We start from the raw sequence: 25,411 nt of genomic DNA, 5'->3' as shown, positions 1-25,411 counted from the left end.
TGATAATTTACAGTTCTTACAGAAAATCGCTTGTTTGTGGTTTTAGATTTTATTTTCATAAAAGCTTGAATAATTTATTATAATAAAATTTATAACATAATTTGCTACATCTCTATGCTATGCACCATCTCATTTCTGGTTTTATTTACTTATATTCTTTCTTGATTATCTTTGCTAGTGTAGGGGAGTAAAACTTGCCACCCCAAAATGTTTCTCTTTGGCATGCAGATTATTTTGAGCCTAAAGCAATCAGGGCCCAAAAGAGTGAGGAATAACCTTTGACCTTCCCCCTAATTGCCTAAAAGAATTTAAATAGATTTAAAAAAAGATAAAATGAAAAAAGAATTTAGATAGAGGACCTGTTCTAGGAAGGGAGCCATCACCATAGATAACTATAGCATAATATGAACTAGGTGTGGTAGACAGGGAGGAACTTAGCAAAGTGTTTTTTAAATTCCTTTCTGTGTCCCGTTGTTTCTGCCTGGTCCAGCCAAACATTTGTTTACCAAACATTTGCTCTTTTTCATCTTCCTGTGTATTGCCTTCCTCCCCTTTGAAGTCCCAAACCCCTACCCTCTTCTCCTCTCAGACAGCATATAAGCTTCAATTGCCTGACTTTTCCTTAGGCCTCATATTCTTATGGAGCCTCTATATGTACATAATGAAATTTGTTTTTTCTCCTGTTAACCTGCCTAATGTCAGTTTTAATTCTTTAGACCAGCCAGAAGAACCTAGAAAGGTAGAGGAAAAATGTTTTTCCTCCCCGACACTAGAATCTTATCTATTTTATTTATTAAAAACAAGAAAAACAACAAAACTATTGGATTTATTTATTGCAATTGTTTTTCTCCTTTCAAATTTATCTACTTGTGCTTTTATTCTTTTTTGCTTTTGACTTGTTTTCCTTATGACAAGTTTTTGCACTTTCAAAAATTTTTGTTCAACCCCTTGCTCACTGTGACTGCATTGCAGAATTACTCGTGAAGCTTTAAAAAAAAAACATGCTGATGCCTCTCTTAACTGCCTCCAAGATTCTGATTCAATGTATTTAGGCTTGGGTATGGTCTTTTTTGTTTTTGTTGTTTTGGGGAAGTTCCTAATGAGAAGCCAAGGCTGAGAGTCACTGAGTTAGTACATTTACCTGAGTTAGCTCTCTTTAAATTATCTTGTGTAATAATTGAAATCTAGTGATTTACCCAAGGTTACAGATTTGCCTCTATCTTTAAATTTTATTAGATTCTACATTTATCTTTTGTATTTTAAAATTTATTTTCATCACAATAATTATTAGGGGGGACAATATTTGCTTATAGTTACATGATACATTTTTAGTTGTATTACTTTGTGATCAGTGACTGATTTCTGTATTTTAAATTTATTAGAATTTTTTAATAAATTAGTTTAGGCAGGGAAGGAAAAGTAATTTTCCCTTTTCCCATCTCAGTTCTTAGCTGAGATGTCCCCTGTGATGAAAGACAGCTTAGCAGGAGAAAAGCAAACAGAAGTTTACTAGTATGTATACCTCCTGTATACATGGGAGATACCCAGGAAGACTGAGTAACTCTTCAAAATAGCCCAAGCCACCACCTTAAACACTAGCTCCAGCTAAAGGCAAAAGATGCTGGGGGTGGGGAGAGCCAGTTATGGGAGGTTATCAGGCAAAGCATGGGAAAGGAGGGTATAGTTGTTATGCAGATTTAATTCCATGCTTTCTCCATTGATAAGTTTCTAGAGATTTAGTCATCCTCCTCTTCCTGGTGCAGAGAGACACAAGTGGAGATTTTCCTTGTAAGTATAAATGTCTCTTAGAAAAGGGTAACTTCTACTCAGATTTCAGAGCTTCTTTCTCTGCTATTTCTTAAAAATAATTAGCTCAAGATAATTCTTATGCCAGAGAGGCATATTTTGCAGTGTTATATTCTGCTTTATATTTATATATTTTTTATTATTTATATTTTATATTAAATATTATTTGTTATTTATATATTTTATATTATTGATGTTCATTATTTTACTATATAATATCTAGTATAAAATAATTTTATTATTTATTATTTACTTATATAGTATAAGTAACATTTATATTCTGTTTAAATGATAAATTTCTTTAACTATACCATTGTCATGTATAAAGGAACCATCCTCTTTATGCAATACAAAATTCATTATGGTTTATTTCCTTAATTCTAAGATTCTATAATTATAAGAGAAACCATTAATTTAATAACAGCTTTTTCAGGAAGAATAAACAACACTGCATTAAATGTACACAAATTGTTATTGTCTACTAACCTATAAGAGCAAGTATTTATCCTTACTATTATGTACCTTCTTCTTTAGTACCTCACAATTTAAGTCTGAGCCTTTTTCATCAAATAGAACCTCAATGTTTTAAATGTAGACTTACGATACTGATCTCTTTATAGAATGTTGAGCTTTATTGAACATCACTGGTGCTTCTTTCTTTCCTAACAGCTGCTTTAGAAATTCAGCCATGAGGTTTTGGCACTTAGATGTTTGGTTCCTGAGTAATAGTCTTTATGACTCATGCGTTGGTCATACCAACTTCACCATCTTAAAATTCTGTGATTTATTCTGAGAGGTTAGGCTTTTGTTTTTGCCTTATGATTGCATCGCCTAGCCTGTGATGGACAGTCTTCTATACACAATTATTTCCGTGTCAGTGCTGCATCAGACAGTAATCATTTTGAAAACATTCTAAGTGAAAGTTAGGAATCCAAAATGATGTGTTAAAATCTAGCTATTTGGGATATGCACTGCAAAGCAAAGCACTCAATTGACATGAAAATAGAATTAACTCCTTCCCCACAAGGCTAAATTTGCACCTTCCATCAAGTCATAACTTCTTCCTTCAGATGCATTCCTGACTGTTTCGAGCTTCTTTTGGCTTTAATTATAAAAAGATTCTGATTTCAGAAATATTCACATTAAAAAATTTCCTTTCTAATGAGGGAATATCATATATCTATTATTTAATGCTAATTGATTTCACATTTCCGATCCTCTTGGCTAGCATCAAAAATCCAAATGCCTCGGGGCTCAGGCAGGTAACCTCATATAATACAGTAGGGCTTGTAGAGGCCTGTGGGGAATAGAAGATCACACAACCTGCCAAATGACATTTACATACCGCTTGCAAGAAAATTACAGCTAGTTACATCCTCTAGGACCTTATTTATCTAGTCTCTGCTTGACATCATAAATTATGATGAAACCTTGTATCATAATTATGTTTCTATAAATTTTCATTTCTAGCAATTTTTTTTTTAGATCTTTCTCTCTGGATTCTCTGGTGCATCAAGTTCCATTGCAATTAGTTCTTTCATCTTTGTGAGATCACTTTTAGTCTATTTGGTATCTCTTCCTTTGCGTTCTACTTTGCCCCGTTTCACAGTTTCCCCTCCCTCTTCCTTTTCTGTCTTTCTGTCTCTACCACTCTGACTTGCTCTCTACCTTTCATGCTGAAGTTCGTCAGCCCTGTATTCTCGGGGGACCAGAACGTGAAATATCAGTCTGTCCCTCTTCTAGAAATACTGAAGCCTAGACTAAAATAATGTCTTTCTTTCTCCTTGTTCCCATTTAGCATCCTTTATTTTCTTTGAATGCATCATTTCTTTTGATAAATATTTAATGATTACATACATGACAGTGTTGTCCACTGATCCGTGGCAGTTTGGTCATGCATCAATTTATATCAGTGGCATTCAATGCATAGAGGTAGGTGAGAGATATGAATATTCTCACCACACTTTCCTACCCAATTAAAAAGAAAAAAAGTTTCAGATAGACTACTATTGTAGGAACAGAAAACTATTCCCTTCTTCCCTTCTAGAGTCTTTGGCTGGTCTAACAATTAAATTGACATAAGACAGATTAACAGGAGAAAAGCAAATTTTGTACATATGGGAACCCCCAACACATATGAGACTCCTTGGCAGTCAGGAATGGAGGCTTATATGCCAATCTGAGCTAAGGAGAAGTGGGTAGGGGTCCGGGGCTTCAAAGGGTAGGAAGATGAGAAGAGCAAGTGTTTGGTAAACACATGTTTGCCCTGTGATGCTGGTAAGTCATTCTGATATAAAACGTTTTCTCCGGTAATATAGCTCTCTTCCTGGTGCAGGTTTCCTATGTAAATTCTTTTAGGCAGTTAAGTGGGAGGTAAGAAAGTTCTTCCTGCCTCTGCTGGGCTCTGATTGTCTTCAGCTCAGAATAATCCACATGTCAAAGTGGCACATTCTAGGGTGGCACATTTTGCTCCAACTCACTACTGTTACTGAAAGCTTCATGAAGCCCAGCTCTCTTGTCCTCTGAGATGTTCCAACATCATCTTTCCTCCCCTACTTTTAAAAATTGAGGTATAATTCAGATAACATAAAATTTACCATTTTAGTGTTCAGTACAATTCAGTGACCAATATCTTTTTTAAAAATGAGGTAAAATTTACATAACATAAAATTAATGATTAGCCATTTTAAAGCATGCAATTCAAAGGCATCTGGTGTATTCACAGTGTTGTACAACCATCACCTCTGTCTAGTTCCAGGACATTTTCATCACGTCAGAAGGAAACCCTGTACCCATCCGGTGGCATCTTACCTGGAATGTTCACTCAACACAAATATGACAACATTCTCATAGTGGATTTAGCTAACTTTCTACCTGGAATCAGGCCAGATACGTTCCCCAAGAGAGCAGCTGAAGATAGGACCATTTTGGAATGAAGCCCAAGGTGCCATTTTGAAGGGTATAGATCTCTGGGCTCACTAGATTCCTAGAAGCTGTTCTGGTAAAGTCAGGGCCTGGTCAATATTTGTAATTGATCCATTCATTTTGAATACAATTATTTCACTAACTAAAGCTCATTTCTCATATTCTTTATGGTGATGAATAAATCCTCTTCTGTTGATCAGAGATAAATGACTGAGGCATTTTTGTCAGCCACTTCTGAAGTGTGGGCTTCTGATAGAAATTTGCTAAACAATCCTGGAGCGTGTGTTTCTAATTAGGGTAACTGGCCACCCCTAGAGGGTAGATTGCACCTAACAGACTTACTCACATTAATCATGTTGTCTGTGTTGCTTTAACATGGTATTACAACATATGCACAATTAACTTTTGCAACTTGAATTACAAAAATTGAACAAAAAGGAGAGCCAAGGAAATGTTAAAATGGAGCTCTCATGAAGCCTGTGCCCCAGGTCCAGCTTGAAATGGTAGCCTAAATCTACTGTTCCCTCCATTGTCCTTAATTACCATGTCTTTCTAAGTGTGTGTGAGCAGGTCGCTGTGTTGAAAGTGATTCTAAAGGTTAAAGATATGTATTATTCATACAACATGGCACCCGAACCTATGGAAGCTAATTCAGCTGATCTTCAGCTGAAGAGGCAGTCTTCTGGTTCAACATGGGAGAAAAATGCACTGTGTTATACATACCGAGAGGCACGGTTTTCCAAAGTAGTTAAGGAATTTTCAAGGATATCTTCGACTCTAATTTTTTTACTGTAACTACTTTAGAATCCACCTCTCCTAATGTCTACCTCTCTCCCACCCTAACACACCCAATAAGATAAGACTGGGTCTAGCACTGAGCTAGGCTTTTTGAGGTTACTGAAGAAGTGTAGGGTGGGGTCTCCAGTGCATTGGAAGAATTTCAGCCCTGCGTGTTTCAGTTGCCTCAAGGCAAGCAGTCAGCAGGACCAGAAGTCAGAATAATTTTGTCGGAGAACCAGGGTAGCTTTGTGTTATTTTTAATGGGAAAAAAATGACAGACTCATATTTGTCTTCTGGAAAAGAATATTATTTTCTCTCTTAACACATACAGAATCCCACTGTGAAATTCCAAGGACAGGCGCTAGTTCAATTTATGGTAGAGCTGAATGATGGATTTATTGCTTGAATATAATTTCCTCATTCTGACCAGAGTGATGAAAATATAAAATAATCTTTATATACTGTAACCTAGATTGTATATCCATTCTCATAGCTGATGTGTAGAATTTCTTCTTGCAAAAATTTCCTCAATTTTTTCTTTACATTAACAAAACGTATACAGGCAGTAGCTTTATTGATTTTAAGTTTGCTGAATTTATTTTCACTTCTTACTTTCTGTGATTCCAACAGGTATTATCTTTTGATGCCTATTTGGAAGATGAAGTGCCTGATAAAAGGCAAGAAAACTATAGAATTAGACGCTATAAAATCTACTTCTACCTTGAAGATGACACAATTCAAGTAAATGAACCAGCATTGAAAAACAGCGGATTGCCTCAAGGTATCTAAAGCAGAGTTATAGTTCTTTTACTTCTAACTCCTGCCTGTATATACTGTCTTTCTCTAGCTTTTTAAAAGACCCCACACTCCTTTTGGCAACGGTGAGTATAAATGTACTGTTAGCTTGTAGTTATTGAAGGTGACTTCTCAGCTTTCTACCCCCCCCCCCACCGCAACAGTGGCCACTCACTCTTCTGTGGCAGCCTTGTCTCCTTTCCCATGCTGCCAACTCTCCTGTGTCTTTGATTTTTTCCTCCAAACTCTTTGGTCTTTCCACCGTGACCATATTACTTCCTTCACAATACCCTCAGCGGAAGACAGAAGACTGTTCTCCACCGCCACTTCCAGATTGGGATTCTCTCTCCTTTCTTGAGTTTACTGCCATTTGCTTCATTCACTCTCTCATCCTCATCCCTATTAAGTATAGACTCTGATGGTGCTTCCAGAGAGGGCCATTGTTCCTTCGCCCCACATGTGCCAGTCAGCTTTATCCACATTCCCCTTCCACCAGATAAGTGTTAACTCTGTCATGTGGCCACCAGAGACGCTAACCCTCGCTTGCATTGGTAGAAGCGTGGCAGAGATGAAGGGAGGTGACTGATTTCTTCTGTGTGTGCTGGGAGTCCTTTACGTGGGATTCCCATGTAATGGAGTTCTGGAGTTTATGGAGTTTGTAATGGAGTTTATGCTGAGTTCTGGCTGCCTCGTGGGACAGCAGCCATGATGGTGAAAGGACTGGAAATTTGTCATGTGTAGGGCAGAGTAGTGAAAAGGGATATTTGTCTGGAGGGGAGACTCAGGTGTGCCTGATAAATGTCTTACGACGTCTAAAGGGCTGTCATGTGGAGGAGGGATGACCTAATTTTCAGTATCCTCAAGGATAGGACCTAGGGAGTCGAAATTCAGGTCAATAAGAGGAGTAATTTGCTGGCACAGAGGTGCAGGCAGAGAGGTTCACACACTTAGGAGAAGGTACAAGTGGATGGAAGGGCCACCCTGCCCAGATCCTGGGGTATGCAGGGGTCCTCTTGCTCTCTTTCTGTTGCATTGACCTTTCCTGATAATAGCGTGGTTTGAAGACCAGAGTTGAAGTTCAAGAAAGACCACAGGCAAAAGGGGCCTGAGGCTCATGGCACACACTTACTCTATTGGAAAGATGTAGTGACCAGTGGACCTGGCCAGAGCTGTAGCTTGCCAGTAAGCCTGCTGAATAGTCATGGCCTTTATTTGCGTTTCTTGAGCAAAGGACATATGGGGCCAGAATGGGTGTCACCAATGAAGGAGTGGCCGGATTAAGGCCTCATGAATATTGAGTACTCATGAATATTAACTGCCTCATATATATTTAGTGTTTCATGAATATCTAGAGCCCAGATGCCTCATGTATATTTAATACATTTTTAAAATTAGTTATCTCTTGGTCCTTCCATCCCTGTCTTTCTATGATTAACATATATATGCCCCAAGTACTATCAAATTATTATTTAAGACATCTTACGATTTTCTGCCTACGGTGAATAAACTTTGCTTACTACTTATCTGGGCCCAGTGCCTCCACATTAATATACCACCATGGGTTCCAGGGGGAGAAACAGCAATTTTAGGACCTTAGGTCTCTGAGTATAATGTTACGATGAATCACTATGCAAAGGACTTCCTTCAGTGCTTGTGAGATTGGGGTTTTTCTTAGAGTGTGGCTTCATGATGTCTGGATGATTAATTTGGAGCCAGTCGGCATCGTCGTGAAATGTTTGTTGAATGCTCGCTCCTTGCCAGGCACTGTGCTGGGTTTTGGGAAAACGAACAATAGAAGTAAGGCCCCTTATACCCAATCCCAGGTATACCTCTTATACTCATATACGTATAGGCACGCAGGTTGGAGAGGAAAGGAAGCCAGGCAACTAGTCCTAGAGTTTTGTGATTATTCAGGTGAGAAATGCTGAGGATCCAAACCAGGACAATAACAGTAGGAACAGAAAATAGGGGAAAGATTTTATAGACGTTTGGTTGGCAGCTGATGGGCCTTGGCCAGCGATTAAATATAGAGTGAAGAAGGGGAGTATCAAATGATAAAGTACCTACTTTATCATTATCTCATTTAATCACCCTGAAGACCGTCTAAAGTAGGTCATCATCAGCTTTTACAGAAGAGAAACAGACTTAGAGAAATCATTCGTTGCATCTGAACCTTAACTGATTGCTTCAGAGCTCAGCTGTGGTTGAGAAGCTGGTGATGGTACTGAAGTCCAGGAGCATGGAGAAAGGAGCCGCACTGGGGATGGAGCTGGGGGGTGCTTGTTTGGGTCGTGGGGCTTTTGAAGTTGTGTTGGAACATCGGTATGATGGTGCCCCCTGGGCAGGTGGAACCTTGCGATGTGTTTTAAAGGCTAGAGATGTGGCTTGGGAATCAGGAGTGCCCAGATCATGACCAGAATCAGTCCATTCTACCATGTTGGAAGAGAGCCGCTATTGAGGTACTGGAAAGAGGAAGAAGATTTGGTTTAGTGTTACGTTACTAGTGGAGGGAGAAGGTGAGAATTGGTGTGGGGAGGCAGTATGAGCTGTTCTCAGTATTCTGTGCACTGATTGACAGACCATCTACTCCCTGGTCCTTTTATTTGGAGAACTTGTGGCTTAATGATAAAACTTTTAGGGAATATGGAAATGCCTTGATATTTAAGAAAAGGTTTTCACAAACTTTTAAGATTGAAAGTGTGGCATTTTATTTTGTAAGGGGACAAGAGGTCTTTTTACTTTTTAGGGTCATTTTAAACATATGTAATGCAGTTTTTAAATATTGACGAGACTAGATTAGAAAACGTTTAAATAATTATTTCAAAACATGAAGAAAATTTATAGCTTTTAATTTCTATGAACATCTCTTTTACCTAAGTGCATTAGTTTAGGTAAATGACATTATTGCTTTAGCAAAAATTTTTCCTGTCAATTTTCACTTAAATTCTTTGCTCTGATATTCCCTAACTAATCTTTGCTTATTTATTTTTTGATTACCTTCCCCAAATGACATCACATTTATACAAGTGATGGACTGGAGGTCATAGGACATCCTGAACTTGCATGAGTGACTTGCACTATGTTTTTATTGTTATTACTTTTTAAGCAAAAGTTCATATCCCTTTAGCTCACTGACCCCTGTCCAGTGAATCTTAGTTTTATTAAACTCCAAGAAGAAAAATGAAATGCAGCCTCTATGAGAAACTTGGAAAGGGTTTTATTAAGACTTTTAGATTCTCTCAGCCTCTTGATTTCAAATCTCACATAGGCAGATTCCCAAGGCAAATCGAAGATAGAATGATTTATTTGAAAATGATTTTTATGTAAGTAGGAGGCAATGTTATTCATAAAGACTCAGGGGAGAAAAAAAAAAACACCTCAGAAAAAGACAATGTTAAAGTCTCTTTTGAAACTTTCAGGATTTCTGATTGGCTCACTGTGACAGGACATTTCCCTGAGCAAGGATGCAGCTCACGGGATGGGTACAGAATACATCATAATCACGATATGTAATGAGGTGAATTTGTCAGCAGAGTGGGGATGCCGGGTGGGCGATAGCAAATCCTGTGGAAAGTAAACACAAGTAAGCACTCTGTCATCAAGCTTTGTTTAGAAAGAAACCAGTCTCTCTTGAAATATTTAATACGACAATTACTTGTTCAGGAAGGTCTGTTACGACAGAGGATACTTTGGAAATTCATTTAAATGCCTTCTCTAAGCTTTCCTAAATTAAACGATTGGGAAAAAGGAAATGAGCTTACTGAGCCAGGGGCTCAGACCTCTGTGGGGTGAGGTAGGTAGTGTTTCTTTCAGTTGTGTCTTGAGTGGCCTGGGAGGGCTTTTCATGTGCCTCTGGACCCTCGGAAGGGGGTTAGGGGTCACATCTAAGTGCCGCGCACTGATGGTGCTCCTGTTAACTTCCATAGGGTTTCAGTACTTTCCAAATGAACTGTGAGGTCAGATGCACCTGTTTTGTTTTTGTTTTTGTTTTTGTTTTTGTTTTTGTTTTTGTTTTTGTTTTTGTTTTTGTGGAGCTGGCCATTCAGAAATTAGTGCACCTGGATGAATTATAGCCTTCCTTTTAGTTGCCTCTCCTATCATGCAATTTTTTTTAGGGAGGGCAGCATCCCTTAGCATGGTGCCAAACTAGGCATTTGGTTTTGTGCAGCTTCTAATCAGAACAACAGATTAATGCATCCTTGTTGCGTTACAAGTCAAGTCACTATTGCTCTTCAAGACTTGCTTTCGTTTCTTGCCAGGGCAGCATTCTCTTTTTGATTGGGTATATTATATTTATAGAATTTGTTGCTGTTCTGCTGGAATATAGTTAAAACAGTGTTTCACTGAGCCAAGAATGTCAGAGGTTAATCCCAGTAGTTTTACCTCCAGTTGTCTGACAGAACGATTGTTTGTCAAGTACCGCCAAGTCCAGGCTAATCTATGCTAAAGAAAGGATTACCATTCGAAATGTGCCGTGATTTTCTGGTAAGGTCTATGCCAGTTGTTCTCAGTGGAGAGTGAGCATCGGAACCTCGTGGCCCACCGGCCACATTTCTGATTCTGTAGGCCTGGGCTCAAGAAATGGCTTCTACTTGATTCTTAGTGCATCCTTGGTTAAGAATACTGATCTCTGCTAGTGACTGGTTTTGGCCCCTCAACGAGGTAGTATTTCTTATATATATAGTAGTATTATATATATAAAGTAGTATTTCTTATATATTATTTATATATATATATATATAAGTTTTTATGTGTATATGAACTGTGATGTATTTATATATATAAATACTTTAAGATAATCTGCCTGAATCAGGGAAATGTCATCACAAAATAGAAGTAGCACACTCATATTGGACATATACTGTATCTAAGTATGCGTCCTGTAAAGTGCATTGGTAGGACAGTATTAGGGTTGCCAGATGAAACACAAGATACCTGGTTAAATTTGAGGTTTTTAGTATACCTATGCCCCAAATATTGCATGAGGCATACTAAAAGTTATTCATTGTTTATCTGGAATCCAGATTTAACCAGGCATCTATAATTTCAATTTGCTAATTCTGGCAACCCCAGAGGGTTTGGGACCTTGGGGAGGGATCTGTCCCTGAACAGAGCTGAGTAGAATTTAAGAGTGGAGGTAAATTACTGGTCTGTGAAGATGGGTGCTTGGTGCATGGTGCCTGCTCAATAAATTTGTTGAAGAAAGGAAGGAAGGGAAGAAGGGAAGGAAAAAGGAAAGGAAAAGTGATAGACAGTGTCCATAATACAATGCAGCCATCATAAGTGATACGAGGTACTTTGAGGGATCAGAGGAGAAAACGCCATTATCCATTAGAGAAGAAGGCGTTTGAGTGGTACCTTAAGGGTTTCTCCAGATACAGATGGAAGAGGAAGGCGCGTTAGTCAGAAGGAACAGCATGAGGTAAAGAGTGGTGAGGCGAGCAGTTGGGAGGTATTTGGGAGCAGATCATAGAGTGTGTAAGGAAAACCAGGCAAGAAGGTAGAAATGCGAGAGGCCCCAACACCCACCGTGCTGTCATTTGGGGCTCATTCAATAGCTAGAGAGAGAGGCATAGTATTACTGTTTCTTATTTTCATCAGAGATATGGAATTCAGCATTTTTTTATTCTTTTGCTGCAAGACAGGTATCAGGCTAGCTGTATTAAAAAAGTTATTCTTATGAAACCCAAACTCCAAAGATGATGTTTTATAAAAATTAAAATGGAGTAGTAATTTAAGTGAGGGAATAATAGTGAACACAAGAGGAAAAGATGGCCTGTCCTGTCTGATCACAGTGAATGGTCTTAGTATTTTTAGGATACAGAGTTTAGTAGACATTCCACTTGTATATTCATTCACCGGAGACATACCTGCCTCTAGACATGGTCGTACCTCAGGTCTGCAGAGTTACTAAAATGAACTAAACGCACTTAACATTAAGATAGATGTAAGAGGTCACAGTCTTAATTCTTGAAGGTGAATTCCTAAAAACCAAATTTAGTGGTATGAGCAAAGATCTAAAGCAACTCCCAATGGAATGAAATGAAAACACGTTAAACATAAATGGATATATCATCATTTTGATCTGAACCACAGGGAAATGTTACAAAGTTAAAGCTTGCAGAGTGTAATTAGACAGCAAGGCCTTTAAAAAGTAAGAGAGATGTAAAATATGAAGATAAGGAAGAGCTTAAAAGCAGACACCTGATGCCTGGACATCTGCCCAAATTGTCTTTATGGGCCAGTTAAGAAGATAAACATCTGAGCATTTAAAGGGCAGATATAGTGCTTTTTGTTGTTGTTTTTTCATTTTGTAATGTTATTGTTATTTATATACCTTGATGATCTTGGGTGCTCTTTAATGAGTGCCAAAGACATGGCATCCTACATATTTCTGTGATATTCCAGAACAAACTCCCGCTGGTGGCGTTTCTGCCATTTTTCATGGAAGACTATAAACATTCAAATACCAATAAATAGAAATTTCAATCCCCTCAAAGGACACAGTTGAGCGATCCCCCAAATATATTTTTTGAAAGCTTTCATGCGTATATTTCACACGGCCCACGTTAGTTTTATGATTAACATGGATTTGTGACTTTGGATTTCTTCTTATTAAAATTCTCTTGTTTAGTGTTAGACCTGCCTTCTCTTTCCAACCCATGAATGGTCAGGACTCTTTTGTCACCACAAAGAACTTCCCTGGCCTCTTGAGAGCCATCTAGTGAGAGAAGTGTGGGGCCAAAGATAAGGAAGAGTGTAGAGGTCTCAGATATGCAGGCTCCTAAGGGAGGGGGGGACAGCTGATACAGTGGTGTTGGCCCTGGAGGGGGCATTGCTGCCGCTGGCAAGTGAGCCCTTCCCAGAAATTTACCCTTAGGGAAGAGAGGGGCTGTTCTGTTGGCAGAGCAGCTCCATCATCTCTCTCTGATTCACGGTGGCTGGCAGCTCTCCCCTTCTTTTTGTCCTGTTTTGCCTAAGACCTTCCCTTCCCCCCTCCACTTAAGTAATTTACAGCTATAGTGCAGTGAGATACAGTTCAGTGCAAACTGTGGAAAGTAATGGTATTAACTTAAAGCTTGAAAATCCAGATTTAAGATCTGTTTCTGCCATCTGTGAGGGCGTGGCCTTGGGCACATCACTTAACCATGTTGAACTTTGGTTTTCTCAGCCATAAACTGAATATTTATATTTCACGCATGATCTGCTTCATGGGATTATTGAAGATTAAATGAGAAAAATATATGAAAACATATCCTAGGGCTATGATGATGATTGTGATGACTATTATTTAAAAGCTCAGTGGGTGGGCCAGGTCTTCCCACCTAGAAAAATATAGGATTCCTATTTGAAGTCTTACTGAGCAGAAATCAGCCCTGACTTACTTATTTGAATTTTTATAATAAAGTACAAATGTAATATAGATGGAATTCCTAAAGAAGCTCCTGGCTGTTGAATAAATCTTATATATTTTAAAAACCATCACAATATAAGTATTTTTAAAAAGATATATAATGGTTCGTGAAAACACCTGAAATGCCCATGCTTTTTTTATGGGTGTTTAAGTATGCAATTTGCTCTAAATGTCTAATCTTGAATGATTAAATAATTTGCATACTGTTTTCAGTGGCATGAATTAAGGGCTAATTGAAGTATAATTTTTTGCAGTAAAATTATATCATCTTTTATGTAGTACATTAAAAAATATTCTAGGCTAGTTCTAATTTTATAGTTTTACTGTTTTAATTTAATGTACCAAATAATTAAAAACTGCTACAAAGAAAAGAAGATGAAAATGATTTTAGTTAATTTCCCCTCAACAGAGTGAAAAGATGATTAGTAGGATAATGGAACAGAGCTCAACACAGTTCCTGGCACATAAAGATATTCATTAAATGTTCCTTAATGAATAAAGAATGAATAATTTCTAAGTATTTCTACTTTGGGAAAAAGCACCATTCTCAGTGCTATACAAAATATGAAGAAGGTTACTTGACATCTTCATACTGAAATGCCTCCTTACAGAGGTCAAACAAGCTAATTTTTCTTGAATCATTAGACCCTCGGTTTGCTCTACTTACCTTTCCTCCTTGTCTCTTTGCTCCTGCAGTAGTCTCAGGCTTTAGTCAGTTTACAGATGCTGAGAGATGATTGTCTGTGGGTATATTGCATTTTTGGGGATCTTGCAAGCACTGACTGCTCTTTGTTCCGGACTGTCTTCTCAAGGGTGTTTATATAGTACACAGCTTTGGAAGACAAAGACAGTCTCTCCTTCTGGAGCAAAGTGCAGGTTTGCTCACAGCTTCAGAAGGTGGAGCGGGTGTCTCCCTCCAGAACTAAGAGCAGACGTTTACTGTCCAGTCTAATAAAGGTAATCTCTCCCTCTGAGACAAAAGGCAGGAATGCTTACTTCCCGTTATAAAAGATGTAGGTTCTTGAAGCTCAGGGTTCCTGTCCTGTAATGTAACCCACTGCGTGTGCAGAAGTTACCTGGCCCTTGTGTCACCCTGTGGGAATTGGGGCTCAGGAAACTGGTACAAAAATGCTGATGTTCTGTCTACTGTTTACTGTGAGTGATAAACTGCCCTTTGCCTCTAACCAAAGCATCTCATGTGTTCTGCCAGCATCCATGAAACTGGCAAGCGAACTTGTTAGCTTACATGTAGGATAAAATCTCAAACCCTGAACAATTCTTGATAACAGGGTTCAGCAGTGTTTGGGTAAGTTGGCTGGTATGATGTGGTGTAGTTGGTTGGTACACTCATCTAGTTAGGGATGGCTAATTACCATCTGCGGATACTTGGGGACCCTGGGTCCATGTTCTCAAGAGAAGTGAGTGGGCACTATAGGGCTGGAAGTAGAAAATGGGATGAGATCCAGAACCTTATCCCAGAACACGGGCTAAAACTGATGCCTCTGATTATCCTCACTTCGTGGGGGTGATTGGGTGGAGGCAGACACAAGCTCTAGAGGAAGAAGGAGGGAGAAGAGGTTTGTAGAGGAAAGAAGACTCCAAGAAGCTTCAAAGCAGCATTAAATCATTCGTGCTTATAGATGCTGTAAATCATGGTGTTGGCATCTACCATAGTGAAGTTTATTAGCTGATTTTTTTCAACCGAGAGAGTGCACTTCTGTGAGCACTCTGCTTTGGGGCCTTAGTTCCTTGTTTAGTGTGCTCACTTTGAGTGCTAGTGGGTGAAAGCGAGCGGGCTGGTTTTGGGAAAAGACATGAAGGCAGTGTCTGGTAAATTAGGTTACTCTGTTTATCACCCTTCCCCCTTCCCTCCTGCCCTAGCCTTTATGGTTTATGAAAGTTCTTCCCTAGCACCACTTGGGCAACTCTTTAACAACATGCAAGGCTGATCAAATAACTCTGGGCCTCAGACGTCTCAGCCCCCTCTGGCACCCTCAGAGTTTGAACATGCTGATCCCACTGCCTCCAAGAACCAGCCCTTTGCCCACTTCACTGAGGTGGGAAAGGCTTCAGGGTTATTAGAAAGATGTTCTGGGATCTCTTTCTGGTTATCCACACGATGAAACAATTGTGTTTTATTTCACACCCTAGGAACTTCTATCCGGCGTCACCGGATTTCTCTCCCACCTCCGGATGAGGATCAGTTTTATACCGTGTATCATTTCAATGTCGGCACAGACGTTGTCTTTTATGGCCGGACATTCAAGATTTATGACTGTGATACATTCACAAAAAACTTTCTGAAGAAAATAGGAGTCAAAGTAAACCCCCCGCGACAATGTCCAGAAGATCCTTACCTGAAGTTACGGAGAGAGGTAGGTTGACCCGTCCATGAGTTATTGTCTTTAGGGTGAGAATCCCTGCGGAGTGTCACTGAAGGATATTGGTAGTCCTGACGCAGAAGTGAAAGGACTTGGGGGGCCATGGTCCCTGGGATTGTCCTGTTTTCCTTGGGGCTGGAGGGAAGGCTGGGTGGTGGCTTCGGTGCAGGACTCACTCTCTGCCCTCATCCCCACTTGTCTCCGTGGAGAGCCTCCCTTCCAGGCAGTAGGAGTCTTCAGTGAACCGCCCACATGGGGTAGTTTCTAAGAGCCCATGATTGGTCTTGTGGTCACTGACAGTGTAAGAGTAGAGCCCACTTACCTGGCTTTTCTTTTCCTATTTTAGTTGCCTAACTCTGGGAAAATCTTTGCTTCTGTGCTCCTGATTTGCTGAACCACGCTTTGGGTGCACCTTTTTTTTTTCTTTCTGGGGACTCCCAACTCCCTTTATGGTGATATCAGATGCAGAGATGTTCCAGAGTGAGAAGGGCCATGATTCCGATGTACCTCCATGATGACAAGATGCTTGTCTTCAAAGTCTGATCCCAATTAGTAGTAGTAGTGTAGTCTTTCCAAAGTTTTTTTAAAATGATGCCTTGCCCAAATTTTATGTTTTACAAGGAGTCTCTGACGGGCATTGCCCCAGAAGGGCAAGTGTCATGTGGAAGGTCACATACACACCAGTCTTCTTGCTGGGAGTTGCTCTAATCTCTTGCTTCTTGCCATGATTTTTCATCATTATCATTTGTTTCTCTTTTCTCTTTTTATTGAAGTATGATTATATACAGTAAAATACACAGAAATTAAGTATACAGCTTGATGGGTCTGAACAAATGCATGCACCCATGTAATCCACAACCAGAACCATAATACTGAACATTTCCATTCCCCCATAGAGTTCCCGCCTGCCTTTTTCCAATCTATCCTTCTCCCCATCCAGGGATAAACACTGTTCTCATTTGTATCCCTATAGATTAATTTAGTCTCATTTTGATTGTTTCTAAATCTTGTAATTAATTTCTTTGCAGAAAGATAATATAAAATTTAGAATAAAATTCTCCTTTGATTCTGCTTTGATCTCTTGTTAAAAGCTGCATGTAGGATCATTCATCTCTTCGTGCCTCCTAGCCCCAGCAGAATTGTCCTTCAATGTTGTAGGCATGCAGCCCTCCTGAGAAATACATATATATTGTTGATCCCGGACTATCTAAGGTGAAATCCCTGTGTCATTAAACTCGTGTGTATTGGTGTGCAAGGAGATTTATGGCCTGGCTTCATTTTAATTTTTTTTTCTAAATGCCCTAGATGAAAGGGTCTCCATAAATACAAAGTCTTTAGAACCAGCAGAGAGAACCTAAAAGAAGTGAATCTGTATAAATTACAACTCTTTGCATCTAGCTATGCTCTTCATTGATACTTGGTATTATATGACAGTGATAGTGAATGATGATGCACTATATGAAATACATAGAACACTCTGTGATTTCATAGGTTCATAAAAAAAAAATCTTTTGTTCCAGGAATCAAAATAATTCCCAAGAACAGCCAAGAAATGTTTTAAATAGTTTTCTTTCAGATTAGGAGAATCATTTTAGCATTTATTCCCTCAGAGAGAAAGCTCTTCAATAAATATAGAAATCTGTGGAAAATTAGGAGTTTAGTAAGAGGCTTTTATATTGACTTTTGTGCATTTACTTCTCCAGTGTTTGCTGCCTTGAAATGTAAAGTTAAAATTAAACAATTTAACTTGAACTGAAAAAAGCCCCAATGGTATATGGTCAATAATGCATTTCTTAGAGGCCTTACCATTGCCAAAGAAACCTTTTTCAATCGCTGAAAACAGAGATCCCATAATTTCATGTAGATATCAAGGATGGGACTGAAGAGTTTCTGGAAGGCCATGATGTCTCCCCCACTGTCTGGGGATAAGTCTGCACCTAGACTGCCCTGGACAGAGACACAATTTTGAGAATTTACAAGTAAGATTACAAAACCCGACGTGGGGCTACATCTCCTGTGGTAGTGAGCACTTCATTTTATAACGACTGCGTGAGGCCACATGAGATAGAGGAGGGGCAGTTTTGCTCCAAAGCAGGTCTGAGAATATGCGGATAGGGAAGAGTTGTGCCAAGAAGACTGCAGAGCCAGTGGTTCCTGGGTTGGGGTATGGAGCCCTGGCAGTGGTTCTGTGCTGATTGGGAAGCTCTCCATGGCATTTGAGTTCCTCAATATCTATAAAGCTTTTGAGCAAAATAAAACCTTGAATATATTTCTTCCCTTTTCCCTTTAAAAAATCTTTGGGTGAGTTAAGAAGGATAGGTAGATAGGAATTATCAGTGAAAAGAATTTTTTGGTTGAAATATAATTAACGTAGAGTCATATGTATACATCTTAAAAGCCTACACGTAGACCAGATTTGAAAAATGCATGCAATTTAGTAAACAACACGAAAATCAAGATAGAGAATATTTCCATCACCCCAGAGAGCCCTCTTGTCCCCCTTTCCAATCAATCCTCTACCCAGAGGCAGTAACTATTCTAATTTCTGTCACCATATATTAGTTTCATCTGTTCTTCAACAAGAATTTTAAGTCTTTGAGAAAAGTCAGTTTCCAAAAACATTATAGAGGTATTTTTTAGCATATTAAAATAATGTTTAATGCAAAACTTCCTGATACTTGATTGTTTGTATTTCTAAGGTTGAAACTGATTACATATGCGTATCATGTATGTTGTTAGTTGAAATTTTAAAAAGACTACAGAATAGTCTATGGAAAAGATACCTAAGATATCTTTATGTTCCTTTACTGCTTGCATCCCAGAAATGACTATGGAAAATCTCAACTATCACTGACCTTTTCTCCATCTGCAGACGCTGGATTGCGTGGAGCCCTTATGTCCCTACGAGTCCTTCGACACTCTGAAACAGTTCCTCAACTATGATAGGAAGGTTCTGCGTTTCTTCTGCCTGTGGGATGACTCAGGCTCAATGTTCGGGGACCGTAGAGAACTCATCCTGCGTTACTTTCTGTCTGATGATACTATCGAAATCAAAGAAGCGTTGCCACGTAACTCAGGAAGAGATCCTGTGACAGTGTTCCTCAAGAGGGGAAAGCTACCTAAGGTGAGCGATGGGCAGAGGACCGCTTTCCAAGTTTGCTTTCCGAGTGGGCTAAAGACTCTGGTCACTCACTGTCTGGAATGTCATGTATTATGACTGCGTGATGACAGGTTACCATGTAGTAGTGCAAGTGTTTAGAAAGCTTCCATTTTGTGCCCTCTATTAATATACATCTATGAAAGTAATACAGAGGATATGACAAATTGGAATTGGAATATTCAGAGCTTAAGGCAAGTAAAGGAAAAAAGCCAAATACAAGAGAACTACCTTTTCATCATTTAGTTCACAGTGAGCCTTATGAAGGTAAATGACTCTCTGGTTAAGAACTGCTCGTGGCCTTGGGCAGGGCACTGGCCTCTGTAGCCTACTGAGGAGACCCCAGCCTATTGGTCTGGGTTGTGAATACACACATAATGCGTGCACAAACACATGCACGGGCGTGTGCACACACAAGCATACACGCAGGAGGGAGTCTTCTGAGGGTAGCCACCAGTCACCAACTAGCCACTGGCTAGCAACAGTGATAGCTTTTGCATTTTACTATTTAAAAAGAGATGTCAGACTGATTGTACACATATTTATGGCTATTAGAGAGCTAATGTAACTTGTGTATGGCAGAAACAGCACAGAGACAGAAGGCCTGGGTTAGAATTGTGGGTCTGCCACTGAATAGCTGTGTGACCTTGGGCAAGCCATTAACCTCTCTGAGCATATTTCCCTATCTCCAAAATGCAATTAACTAGGCTTCCCTCCTGAGGTGAGTATAAATATTGAATGAAATAATATAGTAAAAAGCACTATCTAAAGACCTGTAGACACCTCTGAGGACGTGTGAAAACATCAAGGCCTATTTCCGGCTCTGTGCAGTATTTTATTTCTTATTTGGATCAAGTATTTTTCAACTTAATTCTTCGTGCTACTGGTAAGATTACTGTAATGCTCATTTCTGAGGCAAACCACCCCTGGTTATTTGGTTATCGCAGGAGACTCTCCCAGATTCTCTGAGGCTACTGCTAGAAGTCCTGCTATGTTGCTTGCTTGCGGGGGGTGGGGCAGGATTTGTCCCAGAGTGAACCCTGGGGTATTCACAGTGAGTGGCCAGGAGGTGCCAGGGGAGCCTGTTTTTAGAATGGCTTTGAAAACTGAGTAGAAAATAATAATGGCACACCTGACATTTGCAGCATTCCCTGACATCAGTTGCTTCATTTATTCATGCATTCAACAAATGTCTGTTGAGTGTGAACTGTGTGCCTGCTCTGGGGTTACAGTAAGAAGGAGAATAGAGTGAGTCCTGCCTCATGGAGCTCCCATTCTCATGGGGGAGAGATACGGTAGCAGTGGGTGTTCCCTTGACACAGCATCCTTTGAGAAAGCCAAAGAGTACTGTTGTTGAGGTTAGATGAAATAACTGAGAAGATAAATTCCTAGCCCCAGGTCCTGCAGCTAGGAAGTGGCGAAGGGAGAGTTTGCGCCCAAATGTACTATTTTTCTATGTGACGCGGCTTACTTGTACTCCATACATCATAAGGTCACACATTTAGACTTAGATTTTACATCACACATATCAGGGACGACTTTGATTTCTCATCTGTATGGAATAAACCAGTCACTATTGGTTTATATAAGTTAGTTAAGGTATTTCCTGCCTGGACCACCTCAGTGCATGTGGAACTGAGGAGTGGCCTGGCCTGCTCCAGGCCACAGTTTGTGTTAGAGGCCGACTGCACCCCATGGTCCCGGCTACCTCACCACACCACCTCTCTCTGCCAGCAAGTGCTTCCTTGCTCAGGAGCAGGCAGGGTGCTAAGTGAGTAAAGGGAAAAAGGCAGGGTAGGGTGTCTTCCTCAGGGTGTTCTGTAGTTTTGTAGCTTAGTGAAGAGAAAAGGTGACTTGCTGATGAGGCAATTGGAGAACCACCGTAAGTGGTTGAACCCAGCAGTAGGTGCTATGGAAGTTTGGACTGGGGATAGGCCAGTAGGATGGGAGAGGTCAGGGGAAAAGATGGGGTTTTATCAGGGCCTTGAAAGATGGGTAGAATGTAGACCAGCCCACAAGGGGTGAGGAAGCATGGGGAAAGGTGGCTGGAGTATGCAGCCTGTCCTTGAGATGGCAGAGAAGAACTATATGGTGCCTCTTCCCACGTGTGCTCCTCAGCAGGACCATGTTTGTGGTTTTTTTGTTTTTTTTGTTTTGTTTTGTTTTTCACATTTTTTTTATTGAGTTATAGTCAGTTTACAATGTTGTGTCAGTTTCCAGTGTAGAGTACAATTTTTCAGTTATACATGAACACCCATGTATTCGTTGTCACATTCTTTTTCACTGTGAGCTACCAAAAGATCTTGTATATATTTCCCTGTGCTATACAGTATAATCTTGTTTATCTATTCTACATATGCCTGTCAGTATCTACAAATTTTGAACTCCCAGTCTGTCCCTTCCCACCCCCTCCCCACTGGCAACCGCAAGTTTCTATTCTATCTCTGTGAGTCTGTTTCTGTTTTGTATTTATGTTCTTTTTTTTTTTTTTTTTTTTAGATTCCACATATGAGCAATCTCATATGGTTTTTTTCTTTCTTTTTCTGGCTTCACTTAGAATGACATTCTCCAGGGACATCCATGTTGCTACAGATGTCATTATGTTGCCATTTTTAATGGCTGAATACTATTCCATTGTATAAATATACCGCATCTTCTTTATCCAGTCATCTGTTGATGGACATTTAGGCTGTTTCCATGTCTTGGCTCTCATAAATAGTGCTGCTATGAACATTGGGGTGCAGGTGTCTTTTTGAAGTAGGGTTCCTTCTGGATGTATGCCCAGAAATGGGATTCCTGGGTCATATGGTAAGTCTATTCCTAGTCTTTTGAGGAATCTCCATACTGTTTTCCACAGTGGCTGCACCAAACTGTATTCCTATTCCGCAGCCTCTCTAGCATTTGTCATTTGTGGACTTTTGAATGATGGCCATTCCGACTGGTATGAGGTGATACCTCATTGTAGTTTTGATTTGCATTTCTCTGATAATTAGTGATATTGAGCATTTTTTCACGTGCCTGTTGATCATTTGTATTTCTTCCTTGGAGAATTGCTTGTTTAGGTCTTCTGCCCATTTTGTTATTGGGTTGTTTGTTTTTTTTTCTTATTAAGTCGTATGAGCTGCTTATATATTCTGGAGATCAAGCCTTTGTTGGTTTCATCCTTGGCAAAAATTTTCTCCCATTCTGTAGGTTGTTGTTTTGTTTTGCTTATGGTTTCCTTTGCTGTGCAGAAGCTTGTAAGTTTCACTAGGTCCCATTTGTTTATCTTTGCTTTTATATCTATTGCTTGGGTAGACTGCCCTAGGAGAACATTTTTGAGATGTATGTGAGATAATGTTTTGCCTATGTTTTCTTCTAGGAGGTTTATTGTATCTTGTTTTATGTTTAAGTCTTTGATCCATTTTGAGTTTATTTTTGTGTATGGTGTAAGGGAGTATTCTAGCTTCATTGATTTACATGCTGCTGTCCAGTTTTCCCAACAACATTTCCTGAAGAGATTATCTTTATTCCAGTGTATATTCTTGCGTCCTTTGTCGAAGATTAGTTGACCAAAAGTTTGTGGGTTCATTTCTGGGCTCTCTGTTCTGTTCCATTGGTCTGTATGTCTGTTTTTGTACCAATACCATGCTGTCTTGATGACTATAGCTCTATAGTATTGTCTGAAGTCTGGGAGAGTTATTCCTCCAGCCTCTTTCTTTTTCTTCAGTAATGCTTTGGCAATTCTAGGTCTTTTGTGATTCCATATAAATTTTATTATGATTTGTTCTAGTTCTGTGAAATATGTCCTGGGTAATTTGATAGGGATTGCATTAAATCTGTAGATTGCCTTGGGCAGCATGACCATTTTAACAATATTGATTCTTCCAATCCAGAAACATGGGGTATCTTTCCATTTTTTAAAGTCTTCTTTAATTTCCTTAATCAGTGGTTTATAGTTTTCTGTGTATGAGTCTTTCACCTGCCTGGTTAGATTTATTCCTAGGTATTTTATTACTTTGGGTGCTATTTTAAAGGGGATTGTTTCTTTACTTTCTTTTCCTGTTGACTCATCGTTAGTGTAAAGAAATGTAACTGATTTTTGTACGTTATTCTTGTAACCTGCTACCTTACTGAATTCTTTGATTAGTTCTAGTAGTTTTTGTGTGGACCTTTTAGAGTTTTCTATGTATAGTATCATGTCATCTGCATATATTGACAATTTTACCTTTTCTTTTCCAATTTGGATCCCTTTTTTTTCTCTCTGTTGCCTCATTGCTGTGTCTAGGACAATGCTTGTGTTTAACGGTCATCCCCCACATCTTGACTTGGTTTTTATCTTCCAGTATGGCCCCCCTGGAGTCTATCAACCAGGCCAGTTAGCAGATCAAACAGTTCTCAATATGTATGGTGGCTATTCAGTGAACCGAGTGTACAGATACCTGCTGGATAAATGCAAGGTAAGGACCCTCACATTTTATTACTGTTGCCAATGTGACTTCCCTGGAACCTAGAAAGGAGGGTGAGTTACATATCCTTCTCCTGGGAGATTGATTGTGAATGAAATCAATGAATGTGTAAATGTGTGTGTGATACTGCTGTTTATCAGTAATAAACATGCTCAAGTGCACATATAAATATATGCATTGAATTGCCATTTGGTAGCACTATGTAGCTTAAAGAATGTTTTAAAATGTTAATATTGAGTGGTTGTCTTTTGATTTAAGAAATTTGCTTATAAATGATATAATTTTTTTTAATTATCTTTTTTCCTTTGGGAGGGAGTGCCAAGGTCTCTGGAGTGTCTCTGGTGCCAATGTCATGTTCTTTTGTTTTCTTAGCTAGAAAAATTAGAGCAAGAGTTTTACAAAGATAGTGACCTGTCCATAGGAACCACCATCAACGTGTGGGGAAGGAAAGTGCTCCTCTGTGACTGTGACAAATTCACGAAGACTTATTATAAGACTAAATATGGAATTGGTAAGTGATACATCTGTCAATTAGAAAGTAATATTTAAAACTTAGAATCTTTGTTCCCTAGTTAGGATTGATTGTACTTTTTTGAGTTTCAGATGCTAAGCTCATAAGAGTTACCATTTATTGAGTTATTTGCTAACTACCGGGCATTTATTGTCTTATTTATTCCTGACAAACAATTCTAGAAGGGTAGGCTCATTATCCCCACTTTAGAGGTGAGAAAACCATGGCTTCAAAGGGGCTTACTTGTCAAAGGTCACTCAGCAAGTAAAGGGTGAGTCAAGACTTGAACTTGTCCGCCTGATGCCAAAGGCTTCTGTTTTCCTTGGTAGCTCTCTGCCTCACTAGAGTATGGGTACATGCTTTGGTCAAGCCATTGAAATGGAAATCTAAATGCTTTTCTTTTCACTGAATTCTTGCTTACCACGGTGGATATACTTACTTGAGTTCTCTTGGGGGATTCTCTGGTGCCAGTTTGCTCGACCTTTCCTGGTGAGGCTCAGACAGGTTTCCAGCTTCTCTCTGCTTAGCTATCAATTCCATTCAGATCAGGTTAGTCCAGTTCAGAATGAAAACTGGTGATCTGTTCAGCAGCTACTGGACAGAGGTCATTGCAGTAGACTTAGGAGCTACGGAGCTGTGTGAGGACTTTCTAGGCTGGAAGGGGAGCAGAGACCTACAGTTATGTTACACGGTGTTATGAGTTGTAGAAGCAGCTGGAGGATCTGATGTGAAACCTGAAAAACAAACCTCTCCGTTTGTGAAACCTGCCAGCCAGCTCTGCCCTCTTCCTCGGCTCTCTGCCCTAGACTCCACGTGCCTGCCAGTACTTGGCTAAGTGGGGACGGTGGAAGTTGCTGACCTCCCAGATTGGGATTTAGAGCTTGGGTGTGGGAGACTGACTCCCATAGTCCTCTCTGAACCTTGGAATATTCATATGAGCACACTTCCCTAAGTGATCACAACCTCCTAGAAGACAAGGTGCTTTGTCTCTGGGATGAGACGAGGCTCACCTTACGTGTCTCGGTGTCCCTACTGCATAGTATTCCTGGCCTCTTGGGAATCTATATTGTGGGAGAAGGCACACAGAGCACACAAAGGGGTTGGAATGAAAAAGACTTTGTGTCACTCTTCGGTTCATTAAGAGAATTAGTTCCACCACCTCTGCATGCCAGCTTAGTCCAAATGTGTGGGCCC

General features: G+C 39.7%; 1 protein-coding gene across 1 annotated transcript in view; it reads left to right on the top strand.

Annotated features, from left to right (window-relative positions):
• Positions 1 to 25,411, top strand: part of EFHC2 (EF-hand domain containing 2) — a 169,013-nt gene that overhangs the window by 56,374 nt on the left and 87,228 nt on the right. The window contains exons 3-7 of the mRNA XM_032475272.1: positions 6,142 to 6,292; positions 15,872 to 16,095; positions 18,974 to 19,225; positions 23,584 to 23,697; positions 24,079 to 24,217. Coding sequence (XP_032331163.1) covers positions 6,142 to 6,292; positions 15,872 to 16,095; positions 18,974 to 19,225; positions 23,584 to 23,697; positions 24,079 to 24,217 — 880 coding nt within the window. The remainder of the gene's footprint in view (positions 1 to 6,141; positions 6,293 to 15,871; positions 16,096 to 18,973; positions 19,226 to 23,583; positions 23,698 to 24,078; positions 24,218 to 25,411) is intronic.

The sequence above is a fragment of the Camelus ferus genome, chromosome X (genome assembly GCF_009834535.1).
Source record: "Camelus ferus isolate YT-003-E chromosome X, BCGSAC_Cfer_1.0, whole genome shotgun sequence".
Classification (NCBI taxonomy): domain Eukaryota; kingdom Metazoa; phylum Chordata; class Mammalia; order Artiodactyla; family Camelidae; genus Camelus; species Camelus ferus.
Note: the sequence above shows the minus strand (reverse complement) of the source record. Positions and strands in the feature narration are given on the sequence as shown.